The sequence below is a fragment of the Pipistrellus hanaki genome (assembly GCF_964339955.1).
Source record: "Pipistrellus hanaki genome assembly, chromosome: 6".
NCBI lineage: Eukaryota > Metazoa > Chordata > Mammalia > Chiroptera > Vespertilionidae > Pipistrellus > Pipistrellus hanaki.
Window position 1 is genome coordinate 37,270,909 of NC_140508.1, and position 19,386 is coordinate 37,290,294.

The 19,386-nt window shown below is 40.9% G+C and overlaps 1 protein-coding gene and 1 pseudogene across 2 annotated transcripts in view; one reads left to right on the top strand and one right to left on the bottom strand.

Moving 5' to 3' along the window:
- CNBD2 (cyclic nucleotide binding domain containing 2) overlaps positions 1–19,386 on the top strand; it is a 51,737-nt gene that overhangs the window by 14,056 nt on the left and 18,295 nt on the right. Inside the window, exons 5-7 of the mRNA XM_084888650.1 lie at positions 6,041–6,197; positions 6,672–6,823; positions 8,851–8,989. Of these exons, the coding sequence (XP_084744776.1) occupies positions 6,041–6,197; positions 6,672–6,823; positions 8,851–8,989 (448 nt within the window). The remainder of the gene's footprint in view (positions 1–6,040; positions 6,198–6,671; positions 6,824–8,850; positions 8,990–19,386) is intronic.
- Positions 462–2,062, bottom strand: LOC311624722 (nucleolar protein 58-like; annotated as a pseudogene). The gene is made up of 2 exons: positions 1,279–2,062; positions 462–1,005 (listed from the first exon to the last, which is right to left on the bottom strand). The product of its transcript is annotated as a nucleolar protein 58-like (transcript).

Below are 19,386 nucleotides of genomic sequence, written 5' to 3' on the forward strand. Positions count from 1 at the left end.
GAGGCTCAAATCCAGGCCCCAAAAAGCCAGGATGGATCACAGATGATTATATTACTAGTACATCCAGACAGGAACCAGGGCAAGGGTCTTGAACTGGGATGAGGAAAAAAGGAAATCTGTATTTTTCTTTTCCTTCCTTTCCCCTCCCTCTCTTCCTTCCTTCCTTCCTTCCTTCCTTCCTTTCTTCCTTCCTTCCTTCCTTCCTTCCTCCCTTCCTCCCTTCCTCCCTTCCTCCCTTCCTCTCTTCCTTCCTTCCTCCCCCCCCCTTTTTTTTTTTTACCAAGAAAATACTTTTATTTGGATTACAAAGACTAAAAATAATGACATAATAAAGTTAACAGAGTTGGTGTCAAGACACAATAGGTTTGAAAGCTATAGATGAGTAGTCACTTTGTTTCACTAAATCTTGGTTCATCCTCAATTATCTTAGGGAGCATCTCTGGCATACTCTTGACTGAATCTTAAGGACTATGTATCCAGGTGATCCAATTGTGATTCCTTTCCATAGTCCCCATTACCTTATTTTTCTCTGGACTAGGAACCACTGTGCTGGTGCATGGTTCTTCCTCAGAAAGCGGTTCTTCCTTAATGTGTTTCTTCTTTTTCACAGATGTCTCCTGTTCTTCCACTACTAGTACCAGTAGTCCTCCTCCTCCTCCTCCTCCTTCTCCTTCAACTTTAATTTTAACCTTAGCTTTTTTTGCCTTTTCAATTATTTCATCTTCTTGATCTACCTGTTCTATCTTGTATTTTTTAGAACAGATTGGCAGTGTGGAGTCACCAGAAGGATCATAAGACCCCTTCACTTTTATGCTCATATTTTTCTGCTTTTGCTAATGCCTTTCCTGTTCTGCTTATTTTCCTTATCTCTCTATCTTCAATGACCCTCAACCTGGTCTCTAATTTGGCTCTGTTCTCAACTCCCATCGCAGAATTGGAATCTTTACCAAAAGCATCATACCGGGTAGCCAAAACAGTTTGGGCTGCTGCCAACATTCGCGAAATCTTTCCTTTGTGTTTGGGACTGGTCTAGCCTATAAGCGAAGCATGATAAATGAAACCAGAGTTAGGTCTCTTTAGAGCTCTGAAGAGTGCCTTTTCAGAGAATCTGAACTGTGGAAGCTGCATGTTTGGCCAAATTCAAAAGAGAACATGCATGAGCAATGAGCCGTGCTCCAACTAATTCTCCAGCCATGATGTGACATTGGGTGTAATGGCCATCATTTGATTTTGTAAGTATTCATAGAGCTGGGTTCTATATTCTGATATTTCAGTCACCTGAGTGCAAAGATGCAGAATGTTGAAAATATTTTCTTCTGAAACCTCGGTCCCCATAGATATCTCTGCAGCTGCTTTCACTTCTGCTTTAACTTTCTCTGGCAGTAATTCAGAAAGTTGGGCCGGGGCATAATTCTTCCTATCACCAGCTTTTTTGCAAACATTTACAGTAAGTCAAGCTATCTGAAATTATTTTTCCTAATTCAGGGAGATGCCAGCCATTCCATTTTCTACACCTCATAATGTAGTTGTTTGGTTCTTTATCCAAATCATCCAACAAGGAAATTGCCTGAATGATCATTGTGTCCACTTTATCAGCACTAAATTTCAGTCTATACCGGGACAAGCTGTGGGCCAACCCAAGACACATAGCGCCATTTCTTGTGTTTCTACACCAGGTATTCATCCATCCATCTGTGAACAAATTCTTCATAAGTTCATTAACAACAGGACTATGGGTGCAACTAAGATTCAGCTTTTCCTTTATGACACCTCCTAGGTTAGCATCAGCTACAGCCAGGGGTTCATGGGCTTCTTTTACTATTTTTTTCAGTACTTTTTTTAGTTGCTTGTTGGTTTTGCCCTCCATCAGAGCTGTGAATGCTGCTAATGTTTTTGCTGTATCCTGAAATTTCTCCAAATGTTTTAGCTTAACTATTTTATTTGCTTTCTCTGGAATTTCAAATTCTTTCCACAAACTATCAACCTCTTGAAGTTTCTTCTCATTCAAAACCTTAAAGATGGCGTAGCTGATGGATGTTTCAAACAGCACCAGCATGGTTAGGCTGGGTCAGGGCGCTGAACAACCAGCCATGAGCTCTTATCCTAAGGGAAAAAGACCAGATTTGCAGTCCTCCCAAGCCTGCAAGGCCGCTACTGGCCAAGCACAAATGCGCATGCTTTCCTGCAAAGCACCATACCATGTTGCCTAAATGTTCCACACTGCCGAAATCTGTATTTTTCTTAATTTCTAGCTGAAATTTATCATTTTCTTTAATCATGGATGTATGTAGCAAACAACTGTATTATTAGACATTATTGTAACTTTTTCACCAAAAGAAATCACAAATATTTTCACATTATATTTAATGTTGCAGGTTTCTTGAAAAATAGTTATCACATCTTTGAAAATATGGTAGTTATTAGATTATGCTATCTTTGTTATTTGATGCCTTAATAAAGAGGCACACATATTGCTACATCACAAATTGTTTTTTAAAAACTAAATCTGCTATATTTTATTTTATACATTTGAGACATTATTCTGTGAAGGTTTTAAGAGATTGTCACAGGGCCCATGGCACAAAAAGCGCCACGTAAATACCATGTAGTAGAGAAGTTCAAGAGGTATGCGTGGACATATTGCTATTTCCAGGACATTCCGAAGGCCTACAAGGGATAGCCTCGCACAGTATTTGAGGTGAGGCCTATTTTGAAAATCCAGGATGTAATGTCACTATAGGTTTGTGCCCTGATATCTTCCTTCATGGAGGTCACAGTCTAAGACATAATCACAACTAATTATAGGTTATGATCCTTTATGAACCATGCAGGATCCTTTCCACAGGTAATAAGCCACGGGGAGGAGGTAATTATCCAGTTGGTTTGAACGAGGGAATTTCACAGCAGAGGTGACATTTGAACAGGTATATTTGACAGGTGGGAGTGTAGACAAGGACATTCCAGGGAGAGGGTACCATCTGCTTTGTTCTAGCCTAGTGAAGAAGAGCAAGTCACTGCTATCCTAAATTGAGATTCCAGAACAGGCAGAATGGTGTCCTGGAAAGAAAAAGAATCATGGAGCTAGGACTCCGTAATTTAATACCATGTCTGCCCCACTGGGACCTCAGACAAGCCACTTAAGCTTTCTGAGCCTAGTATCCTCTTCAGTGAAATGAGGAGAATATGGCTTTTCTGTAGATCAAAAGATGGTGATTGTTAAAAGCCAGTTGTTGATTGTCCAGGACTGGGAATTAGCAGATTAGATAGGATCCTTCCAGTTGCAAGTGACAGAACACAGTCCAGGGGAATGTATTGGTGACTCATTTATCTGAAAAGTCCTGGAATAGTTCTCCAGCTTTAGGCTTAGCTGGGTTTAGGGGCTTAGTGTCACCAGGACCCTGTCTGTCTGTCTCCATCTCCTGGCACTTCATAGCATAAGCCACCTTCTCAGCCAGACTCTTCTCACAATGGAGAGATGACTGCCCTAGCCACAACTCCAAACTTTTCTCCTCCTGGTTTCCATCCCTTGGTAAAGAGAGTAAATAAACATCCTAATCCCTCAAGTCAGAATTAGTTCTTGGAATTAGTTCTTTCTGAACCAGGTTAGCTTTTCTTTTTTCTTTTTTAAAAAAAAATATATTTTATTGATTTTTTACAGAGAGGAAAGGAGAGAGATAGAGAGCTAGAAACGTCGATGAGAGATTAACATCGACCAGCTGCCTCTTGCACACCCCCTACTGGGGATGTGCCCGCAACCAATGTACATGCCCTTGACCGGAATCGAACCTGGGACCTTTCAGTCCGCAGACCGATGCTCTACCACTGAGCCAAACCAGCTTCGGTGAGGTTAGCTTTTCTTGAATCATCAGTGGGCAATGAAGCTCTGATTGTCTGACAATCAAGAAAGGGTGTTTTCTGCAAAGCAAAATCAGGGTGCAGTTGGTAGAAAAATGTGACCAGATGCTTGGCAGCAAAAGCAGTAGATGTCTATTGTAGGAGATTCAGGTTCTAGTGCTGATTCAAGTGTGCCCTTCAAGCAAGTACCTGGGAGGGCCCCACTTTCCTCATCCTGAAAATGTAGATTGCGCTATATGACCTCTGAGGTTCTTTCTGGCTCCAATTCTAGAAGTCTACACTTGAGTGAACACTGGCTCTGCTCTTTGGACCCCAGAGTCTTATTTCCTGGCTGAATATGCCTGCCTTCTCCCATCTGGTCATTGTCATCTGGGCCATCACCTCTTTCCTACATTGACACAGCTTCTGGTTTATATCCAAACAAACCCAGAGCCAGAAGGAAGCCTGAAACTATTGACTCCAGCCTAATGCAGTCCTCAGTCCACCTGTTCTTTAGTCCCTGCCCCCAGGAATCTGCCACAGAGTCAGGAAGCCAGTGGATGCTCTGGAAGCTTAGAAGGGGAGATACTGCTATGAGCTGAGTCTGAGAGGTCTTTCTGGAGGCAGTAGGATCTGAGCTGGACCTTGAGCTCTTGAGAGAATTTGAATAGGTGAATAAGGGGGAGCTGTGTAGACAAATCGATGGAACAAAGGAAGTAACACTTGCCCTATGTAGAGGGTTGGCTCTGGCTCTCCTGTTGCTGGTAGATCAGTGAGGAGGGGGAGGAGAATTCAGAGGACCTGCTGAGGGCAGTGCAGGGAGATTGGAGTTGAGGGGTATGACAGCAGTCTGGAAAACACTGGGGCACTTATATAAAGACCACTGATTCCTAAGACCTTGGTAGGCACTGAAGGGCAGACTTTGGGCTCCCCATTGCCTCTGAGTAAAATCCAAACTTAGCCCAACTTTTGTACTGAGCCTGATATCTCTCCCATTACTCCCCTGACCTCCTCCCCATCTCCTATTTTCCTTTCTAATGGTAGTTACAGTTATTCCTTTGAATGTGCCCATATTTCTAGCCACTTCCGGGCCTTTGAAACTGTTGTTTTTTTAAAATAGATTTTTATTGATTTCAGAGAGGAAGGAAGAGGGAGAGAGAGATAGAAACATCAATGATGAGAGAGAACCATTGATCAGCTGCCTCCTGCATGCTCCCCATTGTGGATCATGCCCCCAACCCGAGCATGTGCCCTTGACGGAATCAAACCTGGGACCCTTCAGTCCACTCAGCCAAATCAGCTAGGGCACCTCTTGGGCTTTGGACATGGGGTCCTTCTGCCTGGGATGTTCTTCCATCACTCTGTCCACCTGGATGACTCCAGACACCATCCTAGAGCTTTCTTTGGCCTTCCTAAGCCGAGTTAAATACCCTTCTCTGTGCTTCCAATTATCCCATGTTTACCTCTTTTAAAGTATTTTTAAACCTGATTTACCTCCCTACTTGACCATAATTTTGAGAATTAAATCTGTGTCCTTTATCACTGCGCCTGACAGACACAGTTGGAATTTGTTTAACTTATATTGAATGAATAAAGGAAATTAATGAATATTGAAAGAAGTGAAATTTGAACTTGCATTTGAAATACAGAAACTTCCTCCTGAGCTTAAGAACTAACTCCTAGTTTTCTTGGGACCTGGCACTTCTACCCTCAGGGTTCCCAATAGGGTAATGAGTTCTTGCAGATCATAATGAGACCATTTATTTGTCTCTTTCTAGGCATATTTTCTATATTTTACAGACAAAAGAAATGGAAGCTCAGAAAGGGGATATGAGTTGCCCAGCAGCACATAGCTAGCTAGGGGTAGAACTAGGATTGGTCTGACTCTAAAATCAGTGCTTTTAATTATTTAGCCACTCATCCTATCCTTTCAGCATGTGTTCATTCATATATTTCACAACTGTTCATTGAACATTTACTGTGTGACCAAGCAGACTGACAAAGGCTCTGTTCTCTGGAAGCTTCAGTCTAACAGAGGTGGGCAACGTTAGCTTGATGGAGCTGGGACTGGGCTCTTCTGAGTCCTTTCTAGTCCAGCCTGTGTTTTAATTCTCCCTAGCAAAGGGCACAACCAATCCAACTCTCCTCCCAGCATGCACCGGGCTCTGGGTTGCTACTAGATCACAGGGCTATGATCTTTTCCCAGGTTTGGTCGCAGACGTGTGATCATAAAGAAGGGGAAGAAGAGCAACAGCTTTTATTTCATCTACTTGGGCAGAGTCGCAGTGACCGATGATGAAGATGGCAGCAGCGCCTTCCTAGACCCCCACCCGATGTTGCTGCAGAAGGGCGACTGTTTTGGGGTAATGGAAGAAGGCCTGGCTTCCTGGGCTGGGGTTGGAGTGTGAGAGATTCCTGCTAGAACCTCTTGGCCAGGCCCAATCCTGCCTTATCTTCTGTGCAAGTCACTGCCCTGTTGAGGGTCCTAGCACCCTTATCTGTCAAAGGGCAACTCTTCATTTGTGATGTTTAAGGAGTATGTTCCCCATATGACCCCTTAGAGACACGTTACTCCTCAGTGAGGCCTCTCCAGCTTCCTGACTCTGGCCTGGTCAAGTCTGTTGCCTCTTTTTCCTCAGGCAACATAGTAAGAGGGAGGAGTGGGCCCTCTGAAGGGGTGATGAGCAAGAGCACAGGGCTGGCCGCAGAACCTGCAGTCTGGAGAGGAGAAATTTCAAGGGGAGAGGGGAGATAGAAGCAGGAAAGTGGTATGCAAGGTTTCAAGCAGGAAATGAGAGGTAGCCTCTTACTTGCCTTTGCCCCTGTCTACCCAACAGGAAATGGGCCTTCTGAGTTCTTCAGTAAGGAGGGCCACTGTGGTCTGTATGGAAGAAACAGAGTTCTTGGTTGTCGACCAAGATGATTTCATTGCTAATAAGCTGGACGACGAAGTGAAAAAGGATGCCCAACATCGGTTTGATTTTTTTAGGTAACTCCATCATCAGCCAGCATATTCCCCCTGCGTGTTTATTAGGTACCTTTGTCCCAGGGCCAGTGGGAAATTCTAGGTGCTTTTCTCTCTGAAATGTTCTTCAGTACCCACCTCACACCCAAGTTCTCAAACTCCTACTATACCTTCAGATCTCAGTCCAAATATCCTTTCCTTGTGGAATAGTAATACTAGAATGGCTAATGTGTATTGAGTGCTTGCTTGGCCAGGAAGGGTGTTAAGACCTCTAGACTACTTGCCTTATCTAATTTCACATTCAGACCTGTGAGGATATTTCTCTTATTCTCCTTAATATATGGGTGAAGGAAGTAAGGCTCAGGGTGGGGATGTCCCAGAATATCTGATTCAGAAGTCGCTGGGCCTCACCATCTCTCCTCACTAACCAACCCCATCTACTCTCCACCCAGAATAGAGAGGGTGCCTCTCAATGCTTTTATCACACTATGTTAAAACTGTAATTCTTTTTAAAAAAATGTTTTATTGAGTTTTTACAGAGAGGAAGGGAGAGAGATAGAGAGTTAGAAACATTGATGAGAGAGAAACATCAATCAGCTGCCTCCTGCACACCCCTTACTGGAAATGTGCCTGCAACCAAGGTACATGCCCTTGACCGGAATTGAATCTGGGACCTTTCAGTCTGCAGGCTGACGCTCTATCCACTGAGCCAAACCGGATTTGGCAAAACTGTAATTCTTGATTATACAATACTTGGCAATTTATTTGCCCCATCAGACAGTGAGCAATATGGTGGCAAGGCCCTAGCTGTACTTTTTTACTGTTGTAATCCCTGTGTTGTCATAGTGCCAGGCACTATGCTCATTCAGTTATCTTTAGAAAAGAGTGAAAGTCACGCATCGGCACTGGCACTGAAAATACATGTCGTAGGTTGCAGGCAATAGCGAATCATGATAGACAGAGTGTCCCTGTGAACTAGAGCTGAAAGAGTGTTTCATAAAGGATCTGGAGCCTGACAAGGGGGAAGTTAGTCCTCAAGGGAGGAGCAGTTCATTTGTTCATATAGTGGGAAATGACACTGGTTTCTTTCCAGGCTCAGCTCTTATGCTTATCGGCCATGTGACCCTAGATAGGTCACTTCTCCAAGTGTTAGTCTCCTGCTCTGTGAAATGGGGACCTCTCTTCCAAGGTCATTGTAAGGATTGAATGAGATAATCATGGGCGTGTGCGGCCCAGTGTTTGACACATAGTAGGTGCTCCTTCTGTGGTGGCCCTGCTTTCCTTCTAGTGCCTCTAGACCCTTCTCATTTGGACAGGGCACTGACTCCATTCTCCTTTGGTGCTCTCAATGGAACTCAGTGCCCCCACTGAGGCCTAAGTCACTGAGTTCTGAGATCATAATCTGTTGGAGCTGAGAAAATCTACTAGTATAGCTAGTAGTCCATTGGGGTCTCATCTGAGGGAAGGCAAACACATGTATGCAGTATATGAGGTCAGGTGGAGGGGAAGTCACTTCAGTGGGCCTTCAACCACAGGGAACAAAAGAGGTGAATCCAGACTCTTCCCCAGACTCTTCTCCTGAAGCCAATAAGCCATAGGAGATGGGTAGGAATGCTCCTCCCAAACCAAAGTAGGGCCAAGACTGCTGGACTTGAGGGGCAGAATAGCTGGTGAGCTGCAGTGAGGCCTTCTCACAGTGTTACTTGGAATGAAAATAGCTTAGTGAGCCACACGGTTGTGGTCAAGGAGCCGGGAAGAGTCTCCTGGGGGGAGGAACAGAAGTGGGAGAATCATAGTTGGTGGATTGCACGGGTGTGTTTGAGGAGTAGCAGCGGGGAGAGGCTGGAAGGGAGGCCTGGAGAAGAGGGCAGAGGGAGCCAAGGCGATATGTGGTAGGAGATTGGCTACAGGCTTGGTGATTGGAGGCTGTGTGAAATCTTTAACTCAGGCATTTGCAAGAGCAGGAGAACATGTTCCCTCTCTGGAAATTGCTAAGAGCTATGCACCTTCTGTGATGGAGGGCAACGCATTCTAACATGTTCTCCCCTCAGGCAGATGGAGCTGTTACAGTCTTGGCCTGATGAGAAGATCTGGAAGCTGGTAACCCTGGGGAAGGTGGAGAAGTACTCATATGGGCAGCTGATCTCAAAAGACATTGTTGACTCATCCTCTGTCATGTTTGTCTGCCAGGTAAGAGGTCAAGGTTGGGAGGGTGAAGCTGGGAAGAACGTGCCTAATATAGGATCCTATGGCCAGACGGAAGGGTCCTGAGCACAGTTCTGCAGCACTTGCAATTGGCAATTGAGGATTTAATTTATATATTTTTCTAATTACTAGTAAGATTAATCTTACTAGTAATTTTGTTTACTGTCTAAATTTTGTCTTTTGCATATTGCTTTATGTCTTTGCCAACTTCTCTGTTGGTTGATAATGAAAAGAAAATCTAACACATATTGAGTTCTTATTGTGTACCAGGCTGCGTGCTCAACACGCTTTATTTCATTTTAACCTCACAGCAGCACAAAGGAGAGTGGTACTGTCATTCCCATTTTACAGAGGCACAGGAAGGGTAAGTGGTTTGTCCAAGGTCACACAGTTGCTGAAGGGCAGAGGCACAGTTCATCCCAGGTCTGACTCCAAAGCTCTTCCTAGGAGCTAGGATTTTGGAATTTAATCATTATTATCATCTTAAGAGCCACCAATTTTTTGAAGCTCTTTGCTCTTGCGCCAGGGGTTCTAGTAGCATCATCAATTTTTTCATATATATTCAGGAATAGATAATACATTCACATGGTTCAAAATTCAAAAGGTTCAGCCGAAACCGGTTTGGCTCAGTGGTAGAGCGTCGGTCTGTGGACTGAAAGGTCCCAGGTTCGATTCCGGTCAGGGGCATGTACCTTGGTTGCGGGCACAACCCTGGTAGGGGGTGTGCAAGAGGCAGCTGGTTGATGTTTCTCATCAACGTTTCTATCTCTCTATCTCTCTCCCTCCTCTCTGTAAAAAAAATCAATAAAATATATTTAAAAACAAAACAAAATTCCAAAGGTTCAATAGAATGGTGAGCTTCCCTTTCACCTCTTTCCCTCACCACCAGTTTCTTATGTGTCTGTACTGCACATATTCTCTGCATGTGTATAAGTTTTTCTCTTTTCCATAAATGGCATCAAATGACATAGACTGTTCTGCACTTTGCTGTTTCATTAAGAATATTTCTGTAGATCATTACATACTAGTACATACAGAGCTCATTCATTCTTTTTTTCCATCTGTGCAATATTTTACTGAATGGTTGTACTTCAATTTACTTAGCCAGATTCCTATGGATGGATATTAATTTTAAAAAAAATATATTTTTATTGATTTCAGAGAGGAAGGGAGAGGGAACGAGAGATAGAAACATCAATAATGAGAGAAAATCATTGATTGGCTGCCTCCTGCACACCCCCTGCAGGCCGGAGCTTTACCCACTGAGCCAACTGGCTAGGGCTGGGTATTAATTTGTCTCAATTTTTTGTTATTTCAGGGTTTTGATGAATACCATGCACATACTATCATTTCACCATAAATATTCACCCAAGCTCTATAAGGAAGATATTATTACCCTAATTTACAGACAAGGATAATAAAGATACCCTAAGAAAGGCCACCCAACTAGCAAGTGGCAGAGCCACAGTTTGAAAAACTTTTAGTATTTCCCATATCTATTATTTACATGTTAAATCACCACAGACATTTTGTCAAGTTTTTGCCAAGGTCATGCATGACACATTGGTCCAGGCTCGGGAGGGATACAAAGATGGAAAAGACTGGTTCTCTCTCCTTATATACTGAGTGGTCAGATTATTATGATCTCTGAACGCATAATAATCTGGCCACTCAGTATGTATGTGTGTGTGTATATATATATATATATATATATTAGAGGCCCAGTGCATAAATTTGTGCATGGGTGGGGTCTGGCCAGCCTGGCCAGGGGGAGGAGACATGGGCAGTTGGCAGACTGGCCTGCTAGTTGAACTCCTGGTCGAGGGAACAATTTGCACATTAGCCTTTTATTATACAGGATATACACTGAGTGGCCAGATTATTATGCGTTCAGAGATCATAATAATCTGACCACTCAGTGTATAAGGAGAGAGAACCAGTCTTTTCCATCTTTGTATCCTCCCGAGCCTGGACCAATGTGTCATGCATGACCTTGGCAAAAACTTGACAAAATGTCTGTGGTGATTTAACATGTAGATAATAGATATGGGAAATACTAAATGTTTTTTAAACTCTGGCCGATCGATGATTTTCTCTCATCATTGATGTTTTACTCTATCTCTCTCCCTTCCTTTCTGAAATTAATTAAAAAATATATTTTAAGTAAGCTGAACACAGCCCTAACAGTTTTGGCTCAGTGGATAGAGCATCAGCCTGCAGAATTCCAGTTTGATTCCAGTAAAGGATGTGTACTTTAGTTGTGGGCACATCCCTAGTAGGGGGGGTGCAAAAGGCAGCTGATCGATGTTTCTCTTTCATAGAAAGTTTCTAACTCTCTATCCCTCTCCCTTCTTCTCTGTAAAAATATCAATAAAATATATTTTAAAAATACTAATGCTTATAAAAAATAAGCTGAATACATAATTTTCTAATAATGTTACTCCTTTGTAGTATTATCTAGGCTCTTGAGGATATGTCTATTGCATCTGTATGGTGGAAATACTATACAGGTGTGCACATTTCTTCTCAACTCCACACTCAATGACTTTACTCATATTGATAACTTAAAATTGGCCACTATGGGAGTATTTGCACAATGAAAATTGGCAGACAGTCTAACTCAAGTCTTGATTTATAGCTTTGCTGATTGTCTTAAGAAAGCTATAGAGAAAATGTTTATAATGTAGGTTATATTTAATAGAGGGAAGGATCTGTAGCCATTACATTGTGAAGAGAAGAAAGTTGAGAAAATATTCTTCTAGTATTTAAAAAGCATGATCTGATCTATCATAGATATTAGTCATATCATTGATGAACAGTGAGGTTCTGACATCATAGTGATAAAGCTAAAAGAGGTTTCAATTTAATGAATATAATTTATATGAGTGTGAGAAATAGTTTACCAGTAGATTATAAGTCAGATTTAATAATATTAAATTTATTGGGAAAAGAGTGGTGTGGGATACAAATTCATTTGTCAAATCATGCTTGAATTATGACTATAAACTAATTGGCCATGGACACAAGAGTTAAGCAAAGTCAACAAAAACATCCTGTGAGGATTGATTGGCAAAATGGAATATTTAATGAATATGGTATATTTTGTTATTTATAAACTACAGGCCTGGTGTACAGGATTTGTGCACTGGTAGGGGGCATGGCCTGCGGGGACTGGCCTGCTGTAGAAGCACCACTCATCCTGGTCAGCGAGCAGATATCAGGGAGGAGAAGGAATTACAAATTATTCAAGTTGGCCTTCAGGGCTCTCAACTACCAGTTCTCAGCTTTCTCCCATCTCTTCTCACATGACCATCAGGATTCTCCAAACTTATATAAACCCCAAGCACATCCCTACTGCAAGCTCGGCTTCCTACTATTCCATCAGCTGGCAAGTACCTCATCCTTATCCCCACCCTTTACTGAGTCAAATCCTGTGCATCCAACCCCTTTCACGTGTAGAGGCTGGAAGCCAAGCACTGCATTTCCTCCCTTGTAGCTAAGGCTCTGGATGCGATTTGGATCCACCAATCTGATGCACTTGGATAGACTTGGTTTTGGAACTGCCAGACATCGACATTGTTAGTGGACCCACCCTCTGAGTGGCTGCTCCCACTGTAGGAGCGTGCTCATCCCAGTCAGCTGAGCTTGAGTGTCTGCCCCCTGATGGTCAGAACGCATATAGTGACTGGTCAACCAGTCGTCCTGCCATTTGGTACCTGGGCTTTTATTATATAGGAGTGTGTATAACACACCCTTTATAACAGTACAATTTATAGATTTTTGCACATTTTCCTAGAGAACTAGTTGTTAAACTTAGCATCACCCTGGATGTGCTTGTGTTATTATTCTGGGTTATGTCTTAGAGAACAAATTCAAGTATAGCTAACATACCAGAAAGGAATGTATCAGAGGGTATTAAATAGCTAACAGATTTACTGGTGGTGGTGGGGAGGCCTGAAGAAACAGACCTAGACTGAAAATGACTCCCAAACAATTTCAGATCAGAGTCCAGATCTGGATTGCCACAGGTGCTGCTGCTCCTGCCATGTCCAGAAGCCACTGCCTTCACTAACACTGTCGATGTCTGGTAGTTACAAAACTATGTCTATCCAAGTGCATCAGATTGGTGGGAACCAAATCACATCCAGAGCCTTAGCTACAAGGGAGCTTAGGAAATGCAGTGCTTGAAAGGGAATTGGATGCACAGGATTTGACTCAGTCAAGTGTGGGGATAAGGATGAGGTACTTGCCAGCTGATGGAATAGTAGGAAGCCGAGCTTGCAGTAGGGATGTGCTTGGGGTTTATATAAGTTTGGAGGATCCTGATGGTCATGTGAGAAGAGATGGGAGAAAGCTGAGAAAAACTGGTAGTTGAGAGCCCTGAAGGCCAACTTGAATCATTTGCAATTCCTTCTTCTCCCTGATATCTGCTTCATTGTACCTAAAATTCGTTTTTCTTAAAAAGATTCAGGGGATAAGTAGTGAGGGATGTAAATTCAAGACTTCTTTTAATCAGCAGGATGATTACATCCTGACCTGCAGAACGTGGGTGGGTGCTTCTTAATCTGTTTTGGCCTCCATTTCTTAATCTGTAAAATGGACCAATTTACCCCATATAGTCTGTAAGGATGGGAGTTTAGCACATACTCAATTAACATTCATTCTCTAATCCAGCTGTTCCCAGAGTGTTGTCGCTGGACCAGCAGCATCAGAATCATTTGGAAACTCATTAAAAGTGCAAATTATTGGGCCCACACAAGAGCTATTAAATCCAAAACTCTGGGAAGAGTGGGGGTGGGGGAGGAGCTCAGGAATCTGTGTATTCACAGCCTTTCATGATGCACATTGAAGCCAGAGAACCTGCTATTTAAGGGAGGAGTTTTCAAATTTTGATAAGCACAAAGAACACCTAGAGCACTTCTTTAAAAGGCATGTAGATTCCTGCCTCACCACAGAGATCTGATTCATTAACTCTGGAAAACTGCATTTTGAATAAGTGAATAAGTGTCACAGGTACGCAGCTGGCATGGCTCAGTAGTTGAGTGTCAACCTATGAACCGAAGGTCGTGGTTTGATTCCCGATCAGGGCACATGCCCAGGTTGAGGCTTGATCCCCAGTGTGGGGCTTGCAGGAGGCAGCCAATCAGTGATTCTCTCTCATCATTGATATTTCTATCTCTTCCTCTCCCTTCCTCTCTGAAATCAATAAAAAAAAATTTTTTTTTTAAAGTATCACAGGTGATTCTAATGTAGGGGTGCTTGAACTTCATTCTGAGAAAAATAATACAGATGTCACAAACTCATCCTGGTCAGCAGATAAGTTTGGTTTGTCCCTTACAGTGTTTTATTAGAAGCTGATTTAATAGTTGAGGTGGAGATTGGACATAAAAATTCTGATTTCTGGCTTCTTTGAATATTCAGAAGATCAGGCGACACCAGGCTGTATTCTGGTGTGGCCCCCTCTGGCTGGAGTTCGAGAGCACCTGCCCCTTTAAAGGGACTGCTATTTTTTTTTTTTTCTTCTACTTTTTATTTCCTGCCTAGTTAGCTCCTTGAGTGTTCCTCTGCTAAGGAAACTGGGCTGCCTGACTCCTGTAGTTTACTCATATTGCCACTAGAGGGCAAAATCAGCAGCTGGTTGTTGGGAGTCCTTGAGACCCAGTAAAGAACTTGATTTCCTGTTGGTAACACAAACATAATTAATGCCCATAATCAACTCATTTTGAATAGTTTATCATTTGGGGACACATAGTGAAATTGTTTTCTTTACAGATACAGATGTGATTAAATATCCATGAGAGACTTTCTAAGAAGAAACTGTTGGAGTGTTTTTCTTTAGCACCTGCAGTTCCTAGTTGATAAATGTTTGTTGAATGACTATTGAATAAAACTCCATGTACAATGCCTGGCATATAAAAGGGCTTATTAAATATTTGATCCCTTCTTCTTCTTACTCTTTAACAGTAAACTGTCTTGAACCTTAACCCTTCATAATGTGTTTCTTAGAGTTCCTACTAAAAAAGGGTAAAGGGTTTATAAAGATATGAAATTTTAAGAGGACATATTCGTCTTGCCTATCAGATTAGGAAAAATTAAAAAGACTGTGCAAACCAGTTGTCAATGTGATAAAAGATATAAGGGACTCTGTTATATACCGTCAGAGAGGTGTAAACAGATCTAACATTTCTGAGGGGCAGTTTGTTGATGTGAATTGAAACATGCATACCTTTAGGAATTAATCCCAAAGAGATAATGAAACATGGGTATTCTTTTAGGTAAACTATTTTCAGCTGCAATTATAAACAATCCTCAAATTTCAGTGGATTAACTAATAAAGATTTATTCATAGCAGGCCAGTTAGTCTTATGGTAGGCCAGTTGCTACTTATAGTAACTCAAGGACCCAGGCCACTGGAGACTCTATCTAGATTCCAGTGGGGAGCCAAGCTTGCAGTAAGGATGTGCCTGGTGTTTATATAAGTTTGGAGAATTCGGATGGCTTTGTGAGAGGATGGGAAGAGCCTAGAAGAACTGATAATGGCAAGCCCTGAAGGCCAGCCTGAATCATAATCAACAGGATGGGGCAAGGGAATGTTGAGAATAAAGCACTGGCTTTTAAAGTTTCCACCCAGAGTATCACAAGCCACTTTGCTAACAGAAATTGACCAAAACAAATTCCTAAGTCAAAGAGAGGAAAAATACAATCCTTCCATGTGCTTGAGAAGGGAACTCAATTATTTGTGAACTGCCTAATGTCCATTCTAGAAGATGTATGGACAAGATTGTCAATTAAAGTTGATGGCCACTGCAAGTCACAGAAACCCACCTCCAGCAGCTTAATGAATAATAATTTTTCTCATGGCAAAGTCTAGATTTAAGCAATCCAGGGTTAGAAGAGCTGTTTTAGGGAGTCTTTCAGAACCCACACCCCTTCTAGCTTCTATTTTCTTAAAAAAAATAAAAATAAAAATAAAAATAAAACACACACACACACACATATAATTTATTTATTTCTGAAAGGAAGGGAGAAAGAGATACAAACATCAATGATGGTAAAGAATCTTCGGGCTAGCTTTTACTTTCATCATCCACAGCTTATGGCTTTCATCCTAATGGTCACAATATGGCTACTTTACCTCTAACCATCAAGCAGTGGGAAGGGAGAAGGACAGCCTTGGTTTCCTATTTTATCCATCTGTCTTTCATTTAGTCTCATTTGCCAGAACTGGGTCACTGCCATGCCCACTGCTGAGGAGTTTAGGGAGGTGGCAAGTTTTTTTAGCTGGGGATTTTGCTGTCCTGAACAAAATCATGAGAGGCAAATTAGAAACAAGCTAAATATGAATCTTCAAAAATATTTTCTTGAGATGTAACATATATGCAATAAAGAACTCAAATTAAACTTTCCAGCTTGATCAATTTTTACATGTGTATTCACCTGTGTAAGCTTCACTAAGTCAAGACAGAGCACATTTCCTGCACCTCAGAAGGCTCTCTTGTGCCCTTTCCCTGACAAATTCCCCCTATGATAACCACAATTTTATGCAAGTTCTGGCAATGAAACATTAGAAGCAAAAATGTAGAACCATATTGCTTATCCCCCTATGATAACCACTCTTCCTCCTTGTCACCACAGATTATTACTTTTACATGTTCTTGAACTTCATATAAATGTACTCATATAGTATGTGCCCTTTGTGTCTGACTTCTTTTGCTCATCTGAATATTTTAATTTTATGCAAGTTCTGGCAATGAAACATTAGAAGCAAAAATGTAGAACCATATTGCTTAGCATGAAAAGATGTCCTTGATATATTGTTTTTATTTTTATTTAATTTTTATACATTAAGTTTTTTAAAAGGTTATGAAATTCTGTTTACATAAGTGGATTCATTTATGAAAAATTGTCTATATTAAAGCACCAAACAGACTGTCATATTACAGTGGGAAGGTTAGGGAGAGGTGGGGGAGATAAGAGATCAACTGAAGGACTTATCTGCATGTATATAAGCATAACCAATGGATGCAAAACATTGGGGTGAGGGCATGAATGGGAGTGAGGGGGGGCATTGGTAAGATATGTACACATATAATACCTTAATAAAAAAAAAGAAAAAATTGTCTATACTTGTAGAGAAAAGTTTGAAAGAATATGCACCAAAATGTTATTACTTTTTATTTTGGGGTGTTGAGAATGACATAGTTTTAACTTTTTCTGTTCTTTTTTTAAACTTAAATTTTAAATCTTTATTGTTGAAAGTATTATAGATATCCTCTTTGTGTTTTTTCCCTCCATTGACCCCCTCCTCCCTGCGCCCACCCTCCCCAAGCCTTTACCACACTATTGTCTGTGTCCATGGGCTATGCATATATGCATATAAGTTCTCCAGTTAATCTCTCCCTCCCACCTCTCCACCCCCACCTTCCCTCTGAAATTCATCAGTTTGTTCATGGTTATATATGTCTGGATCTATTTTGTTCATCAGATTCCACTTATGAGTGAAATCATGTGATACTTACCTTTCTCTGAAAGGCTTATTTCACTTATCATAATATTCTTCAGATTCATCCACGCTGTTGCAAATGGTAAGAGTTCCTTTTTACCGATGCATAGTATTCCATTTTGCTAATGGGCACTTGGGCTGTTTCCAAATCTTAGCTATTATAAAGTGTGCTACTTATGAACACAGGGCTGTATATTTTCTTCCTTATTGGTGTTTCAGTTTCTTAGGATATATTCTTAGAAGTAGGTTCATTGGGTCAAACGGGAGTTCCATTTGCAATTTTTTTTTGAGGAAACGCCATACTGTTTTTCCACAGTGGCTGCACCAGTCTAGCATTCCCACCAGCAATGTGCTAGGGTTCCCTTTTCTCCACATCCTCACGAACACTTGTTGTTTGTTGATTTGTTGTTGATAGCCATTCTGACAGATGTGAGGTGATACCTCATTGTTGTTTTAATTTGCATCTCTTGGATGATTAGTGACTTTGAGCATTTTTTCATGTGTCTCTTGGCCTTCTGTATGTCCACTTTGGAGAAGTGTCTACTTAGTTCCTTTGTCCATTTTTAAATTGAATTGTTTGTCTTCCTTTTGTTAAATTGTATGAATTCTTCAGATATTTTGGAAATTATCCCCTTATTGGATGTATAATTGGCAAATACATTCTTCCATGCAGTGGGCTCTCTTTTCACTTTGTTGACAGTTACTTTTGCTGTGCTTTTTAATTTGATGTAGTCCTTTTGCTTATTTTTTCCCCTCAGTTTTCTTTGCCCTAGAAGATGTATTGGTAAACATATTGCTATTAGAAATGTCAGTGATTTTGCTATCAATGTTTTTTTTCTAAGATTTTTATGGTTTTCACGACTTAAATTAGGTCTTTTATCCATTTTGAGTTTATTCTTGTATATGGTGTAAGTTGGTGGTCTAGTTTCATTAATTGCATGTACCTGTTCAGTTTTCCCAACACCATTTATTAAAGAGACTTTCTTTACTCCATTGTATACTCTTGCCTCCTTTGTCAAATATTAATTGAGCATAATGGCTTGGGTTAATTTCTGGGGTCTCTGTGACCATTTCATTGATCTTTATGCCTATTCTTGTGCCAGTACCAGATTGTTTTGAATACAGTGACTTGTATAACTTGATATTGCGATTCCTCCAACCTTGTTTTTCTTTCTCAAGATTGTTGTAGCTATTCAGGGTCTTTTTTTGGTTCCAAATAAATTTTTGGAGTATTTGTTCTATATCTGTGAAATATGCCATTGGTATTTTAATGGGGTGTCACTGAATCTATAGATTGCTTTGGGTAGTATGGACATTTTAATAATGTTGATTCTATCAATCCATAAACACAGTATTTTCTTTCACTTGTTTATATCCTCCTCTATTTCTTTGTTCAATGTCCTGTAGTTTTTTAAACTTTTAATTTGGAATGATTTTAAATTTATAGAAAAGTTCAAGAACTGTACAAAGAACTTCTGTAGAAACTTAACCTAGATTCATCAATTGTTAACATTTGCCACATTTGCTTTAATATGTATGTTTTTTCCTTCCTGAATCACTTGAGAGTTAAGTATCATTCATCATACATTTACATTATTTTTTAAGAAATTAACCACAGAATAATTATAAAAATCTGCAAATTTAGCATTGGTATAATCTATAATCCAAAATCAATTTCACTGTGTCCCAATAATATCCTCAATGACTTTTTTTCCCAATGCCACATTGAATTTAGCTATTTGAATTTTTTATAAGTATATAATATAGTATTCATTTTTTAAAAGAGACCCAGAACTACTTATATTGAGCAAATAAAACAAAATGGAGTGAGACATAATACAGACAGAATATTTTCAAAGTGTGGTCTGCCTGGAGCCCT